The following is a 7,500-nucleotide window of genomic DNA, read 5'->3' on the forward strand; positions in this document are numbered from 1 at the left end:
CTTCCAGCCACCACACCTCAACAAAAATGCGAACGCTCTTCATCCTGCTGGTAGTCGTGGCTGCCGCCTCGTGCCAAAACACTGCCCTGGGCATCATCGACTCCCTGTCCCTCGACGAGCTCAGAGACCTCATAGCGGATAAGCGGAGGGTCACGTTCAACATCAACTGCCTGCTGGCGGAACCCACACCACAGCAGTGCTTCCAGGATCCTCTTCAGAACCCGCTGCAGAGTGAGTGTTTGTGAGCCTTGTTCTCTTGGCATTTTTTTCCCCTTATAGTCTCGTTTCCTTCTGAACAGAGGGCAGGATACAGAGGACCACAAATTTTGGACACTAGAGACACCAGTTTAGTTTAGACGTCAGTTTAGATCCCTTCTAAGCATCAAGCAGAGGACTGCTTCTGTTTAGATGAACCTTAATTAACCGAACATCACCATAGGGAAAGTGCTATGTTATATAGATTTTTTTTATAGTAAAAAAGTTCCCTTCAGTTAAAATTTGAAAGGCAACGGTAGAAAAATTTCACGTCAACTATTGTAATATGACTTAATATAAGAACAGAGTATCCCTATCATACGAAATTTAATATTATATTCTTGTGTCTAGAGAGATAAATAATTTCATTTTGAAATGTAAATTTTAATCTTTTCATAACAACTGAAAGAAACTGTATGAAAATAAAAATAAAAGAATATGGGAAAGGTCTCTAAAACAGTGAATTAACCTCCAATGCATTAGCTGCTCTAGACCTATAAACAAAAGGCTCAGCAGCCTGCAGACGACACTGTGTCACCTACCTCCATCCTGCACGTACTTTCGTGTTTCCTGGATATAATAAATGCCGTTCCTTTAAAAGCCTCATAAATGGCATCTACCCAGTACTTTCTTGACCTTTCTCCTTCAAACTCCTAACACTTCTTAACTAGAGATTCTGTTTGCCAACCTATCATCCTCTGTTCTTCCTCCTAGCCCAAGCTATCTCAAAACACTCATAGCCATCTTTTAACGTACATAACCTTTTTGTATACCTACGTATTTCATTGTTTCTTACCCTTTCAACTCTTCTTACTTCTTATGACACATGTACCATGTAAACATGTAAATTCAACAGAGTCGGTCTTTCTCTACATTTGCAATTGACATCCACACATCTCTTCCATAAAGGAGATCTTGCTCAAAAATCCTGTTAAATCTCTTGGTTTACTAGACGCATTTTGCCACCTTCCTCGTTTCATTTTTTTCTCTGGGTCCCACTGGTCGTTTTATTTCCTCAAGCTTCCATCATCTATACTATTGCGACGCCAGTGTTAGTAACCATAAATCAATCAGTCACTAGCTACATCATCTTTCATTGCTACAGCTCCCAGGTTTTCATTTACCCTCATAACGTCAATCTTTTTACAATTACTTTAAACTTTCTTCCTGTAAATACTGTTAAACGTTTCCACTAGTTTTTGCAACCTTGTTCATTACAGCAGCAGTTGCAAGCATCAATCATTCAAAGTTCCATTCCATATTCATTTTATTATTCCAGAATTTTGGACATACATCTATTGCCTTTTCAGACTTCATCCGCCGATCAATTTATAAAGATATTAATACATCTATTGAGGCATCACATACTTTTTCAAACAAACTCAAACGATCGATAAGTGACTCTCCAGTCTACTTGTATCAATACTTTCCACTTTCATATTTGAAAACATTTTATTACTCTCGACATCTTATCTTCTGTTCCATATATATTTGAAAACATTTCATTATTCGCAACATCTCATCTTCTGTTCCATAAATATTTGAAAACATTTCATTAATCTCAACATCTTATCTTCTGTTCCATAATATCATAAACATTCTTAACATCACCTGTCTCAATTATATTATTAGCTCATCCTGGGACTACATGTGCCGAAAAGGAAAAAAAAAACTGTTTTCATTCACTTTCAAACTTCATATTGAACTGTATCATAACAGACGGTTCACTTGCAGTTTTCGTGGTCTTAGCTTACACTGGTCTGTCCCTGCCACTACTCCTGTCATCTGTCCTATTCAATCAGAGGTCTGCCAAACGCCTTTCCAGGTGTCCGAAATAACATTATATTCCATCAATTCTTACAATCGCCTCCGTCCGTCTGGTTCGCCATTAAAAGATGGAAAGGTCATCATTCTTCTCACATATTCATTCGAAACTTTGAACTCATTCAGACATCCTACACAAATCCGTTTCAGATATATCATCATAATATCATTAACATACTGAACCATTTCATTTAACATTCTTGTCAACTCCTTGTGTCTCTCCATTCTTCAGCCTCTTAGTTATCATTATTGTATCACTGATAATCACTTCAACGTGCATTCTGTTCACTCGTGCATTATTCATATCTCTTTTTCTCTTTCATCCTTCATATTCAGCAAATCTTCAAATACTCACCCTATCGAGCTATAGTAGATTCACATCAACCGTGCATTTGATGTCCAGGCCAGTCCCTTACGACGCTCCTGATTGGCTATTGATAGGCCAATCACAGGGCTGGAAACTCTCAGTCTCTCTCAAGAGTTCACATAGGCAGGATGTATGCTCCTCCTCTCCTGAGAGATACTTTGGAAACATATATTCCTCAGGAGAGGTGGAACATAGATCCTACCCATGTGAAACTCGAGAGAGACTGAGAGTTTCCAGCCCTGCGATTGGCTTATCAATCAACAGTCAATCAGGAGCGTCGTAAGGGACTGGCCTAGACATCAGATGCACGGTTAATGTGAATCTACTATAGTAGTCCATTTGCTTCGGACATAATCCCTCATTCTGCATCTTTTACTCTGAGGCTCGCCTCTCAATCTTTTCTCTTTGCATTTAGTTCCCAGTACAACAGCTTGTATGTACATTCACTTGTGCTCTTGCTCACCTACTACTTCTCTGTTTTTTATCAGATGCCTTCTTCGTCTTTACTTCTTGCTTAGTTCTTAATTGTCCTACCCACCCACTTGTTTACCTAAATATAATCCTCAAATGATGTCAAGCCTTATATCCAAACATTCTATCATTCCTTCGTCCCAAAAAATTAGTATTTTTATGCCCCATTCCTTCCATCATACCCATGAAAACATCCCCCACTGTCATTAAGCACACTTAATAAATTTTACACTAACCAAATCTACTTTTACCCTCATGTCTTTAACCATGTCCCGTATTATATCTCTTTTCTTATGAAATTCATTTGTCTTGGATGAATTTTCCAGCCATATTTCATTCCATACCTCTCCAACATGAACTTTTAAATATATATTTATATATATATATATATTATATATATATATATATATATATATATATATATATATATATATATATATAAATATATATATATAATATATACTATATATATATATATGTATATAATATATATATATATATACATATATATATATATATATATATATATATATATATATATACTATATATATTATATATATATATATATATATATCCTGATGTGCTCTTGTAACTGTCCTGTACTCGAAGTTCCAACACATTGTTTTCTCGTCATTTTCTCTTTCCAAAGAGTTCTTAAAAATATTCTCCTTAGACTGTCTTCGTTATTATTTACTCTAAGAAGTCCTTACCTAGGCAACAATTACATACACGCACATATATATATATATATTATATATATATATATATATATATATATATATATATACATGTATATTCAGTTGTATTCCCCATAGGAAAATAAAAAACTGTTTGGCATTTTCTGAGCTATACCATTTTCATTTTCCTATGTGGAATACAAATGAATTACCATATCTCCGTGCCTAAGAAGATTGCCAGTACTATACATGTGTATATATACATACAAATATACATACATACATTACGCAAGATGCGTAATGTGGCAACACAGTATATTGCTTCAGATGCATAGCAGACCATCATTCCCTCATTGACATGATAAACATAGCTCAAGGTTCAGAAGCCCCACCGATTGCTAAGTTAGCGAACTCAACGTCACTTGCTAATAAAGAGCAGCTCCTTTCCGCTAATGTTACCTTACGTACACACCACCCATCTGCGTGAAGTAGCTTTTCTTACCCAATGCCCAATGCCCCCACAGATGCCGTGCGCGACTTCGCCAGCGACAGGGTCATCTGCAAACACTGCTCAGGAACACAGAGAAGGAAGGTCGGCTTCATCCTGTCCAGGCTGCAGCAAGATTACACTGACGACTACAACAAGCTCTCCAAGAAATTCGGCTTCGCTTAAAGAGCAGCCGTTGTCACGAAAGTGTGTTGTGAATCTACTGAAAAAAGAAAAATAGAAAACTATAGATTATTAAAAAAATTGAATGCATTTGTTATTGATTTATGGAAAGATGGTGTTTATGTTTAATTTTTCTTTTTTATTAAATTATCAATAAACAGTTTGAATAAATGGTTTGTTTATTTGCATTACATACAGATCAACATCCTTCCCTGCCTGATCATACATAAAAATTACTTAACAAAATATATTTATATTTTGGGGGGCATGAAGTTTTAATGAGATATTCAAGCGTGATGATAATTACATATAATTATTATTATGCATTTGAATAATTTAATCCTTCGCGAATATTGCAATACGTTTCAGTTTTAATCATTTTATCTCGAGGTCGATGAGAGACGGGAATTGCGCAAATGAACTATTGTTATTCCTTTACTGGAAGTAATGTAAGGGTCTAGTCATTTCCTTGACCAGAAAATAATAATTGTTCACTGTGTTCACCGGGAGTAATATATATATATATATATATATATATATATATATATATATATATATATATATATATATACATATATATATATATATATATTATATATATGTATATATATATATATATATATATATATATATATATATATATATATATAGTATATATATATATATATATATTGTGTGTGTGTGTGTGTCACTAAATAGCGCATGACAATATATAATAATATATAACGAAGGCCACAGGAAAAATAAAAGAAGCAGTACCTATAGCGCTTTCGCGTTATTTCAACATTTTCGAAGTTGCTAAAAAAACATTTAACATCTACTTCTCACTGCGAAGCGAGCTTTCCCCACGCACGGCACTTTCTTCAAAAGTGGATAGCTCGTGAATAGCTTTTTGTTAAGAAAGAGGACTTATTTAAATAAATAAATAAGAAATATAGACAAAGGGAGTGTCGCCCGCAGTTATAGGAGTCACTCAGTCCGTCCGAATGAGACAGGAGTGTTTGAGGATGCGGAGTTGTCGTGAGGCGTTACTTCGCTCAACAGGGATAAATATGTTTATAACAAATACCAAAGACTGCGTATGTATACAATGTATGAGGGAGAGTTAGTCTCGTAGTAGATTACGTCATGAAACTGTAAGATTTAGAGTGTAGGAGAAGATGCCCTGTAATGATAAACAAATGCGAAGTTATCTGCGTATTTATCATAATAATAATAAGCGAATACCACAGGAAAAAGATAGGGTGAAATCCAAGTGCTTTCGTCTTCACTGCATTGTCTTGGTAAAGACGAAACGGCTTGGATTTCTGCCTATCATTTTCCATTGGTACTCGCTTATTTAATGAAGTCACGTGTATCTACTTATATTTTGTTTTTTAAAATTATATATATATATATATATATAATATTTAATATATATATATATATATATATATATAGTATATATATATATACATATATATATATATATATATATATATATATATATTATATATACAAATATATGTATATATATATATATATATATATATATAATATATATATGTGTGTGTGTGTGTGTGTGTGTGTGTATGAGTGTGTGTGTGTATACTGTGTATATATATATACATATATATATATATATAGTATATATATATATATATAATATATATATAGATATATAATCTGTAGTGAGGGTGAGGGTGTGTGTGTGTGTGATCTATGCGCTTACGTAAGGCAGACCAATTAAATCAGACACTATGGTATCAAATTCACGTAAACAGAAAGAGAGAGGTTTAAGCAAACTGAAATTATGATAATTCTACAAAATACTTATTTCTCAATAAGAAGATAAACGTATTGAAGAGACCACCTTCCTGGCGATTAGTATTCAATCCTAAATCCAACATTTTCGCAAAATCCAATTATTTTTATCTCATAATCACAGGAAGAACATCTCGCCATCAACATCGACGCCATTTCTTGAAAATCTCAGAACTAATTATTCCGAAAAATAATGAATGATTATTGGCCCTGTAAATGTGTAGACACGTAAAATGATTATGCTAATTGTTGCTCCAGATTTCCTAAATTTGAAATTATTGTTCGAATGCTTAATAAAAACAAAGGCCTCGGCTTCAGTCGTCAATTAGTATAAGAAGGATTGCCAAGTATTGCTTTATTCGTAGCTAATTTCATTACCTGATAGCAGGAATTATTGTGAGAGATTAATCAGTATTTGCTGAGTGACGTTTTAATTATACATATTGACGAATATGCTTACTCGATTGCCATGGTTACCGAAAATATACAAATTCCAAACAAAACTGTATTATTATTATTATTATTATTATTATTATTATTATTATTATTATTATTATTATTATTATTATTATTATTATTATTATAAAAATCCGCAATGAAACATTAGGGTATATCACTATGTTTGTTTTACATAGTAATATACTTTAAGATATAACTGTTAAATTTCATGAAACAGAATTTTTTAACATTATGATTAATATTATTATCATCATCATTTTTTTTTTGTCCATCACAGTCCTCCAATTCGACTGGGTGGTATTTATAGTGTGGGGTTCCGGGTTGCATCCTGCCTCCTTAGGAGTCCATCACTCTTCTTACTATAAGCGCTGCGTCTAGGATCACACTTTTCTGCATGAGTCCGGGAGCTACTTCAGCCTTTAGTTGTTCCAGATTCCTTTTCAGGGATCTTGGGATCGTGCCTAGTGTTCCTATGATTATGGGTACAATTTCCACTGGCATATCCCATATCCTTCTTATTTCTATTTTCAGGACTTGATAATTATCCATTTTTCTCCTCTCTTTCTCTTCAACTCTGGTGTCCCATGGTATTGCGACATCAATGAGTGATACTTTCTTCTTAATTTTGTCGATCAACGTCACGTCTGGTCTATTTGCACGTATCACCCTATCTGTTCTGATAACATAGTCCCAGATGATCTTTGCCTGATCGTTTCCTATCACTCCTTCAGGTTGGTGCTCGTACCAATTATTATTATTATTATTATTATTATTATTTTATTATTATTATTATTATTATTATTATTATTATTATTATTATTCTTTAGATGATACCTATTCATATGGAACAAGCCCATCAAAAGGGCCACTGACTCGAAATTCGAGCTTCCAAAAAATACGGTGTTCATTAGGAAGAAGTAAGAGGAGGTAAAGGGAATTACAAAAAGAACAGATCCCAGTTAATTAAAAATAA

At 33.7% G+C, this 7,500-nt stretch overlaps 1 protein-coding gene across 1 annotated transcript in view; it reads left to right on the top strand.

The window, feature by feature from the left end:
* Window positions 1-4,436, top strand: part of LOC135211052 (uncharacterized) — a 7,488-nt gene extending 3,052 nt beyond the window's left edge. The window contains exons 2-3 of the mRNA XM_064244109.1: window positions 8-231; window positions 4,120-4,436. Of these exons, the coding sequence (XP_064100179.1) occupies window positions 8-231; window positions 4,120-4,268 (373 nt within the window). The 3' untranslated portion in view covers window positions 4,269-4,436. The remainder of the gene's footprint in view (window positions 1-7; window positions 232-4,119) is intronic.
* The last annotated feature ends 3,064 nt before the right edge of the window (window positions 4,437-7,500 follow it).

This window comes from Macrobrachium nipponense, chromosome 4 (assembly GCF_015104395.2).
Source record: "Macrobrachium nipponense isolate FS-2020 chromosome 4, ASM1510439v2, whole genome shotgun sequence".
Lineage (NCBI taxonomy): Eukaryota > Metazoa > Arthropoda > Malacostraca > Decapoda > Palaemonidae > Macrobrachium > Macrobrachium nipponense.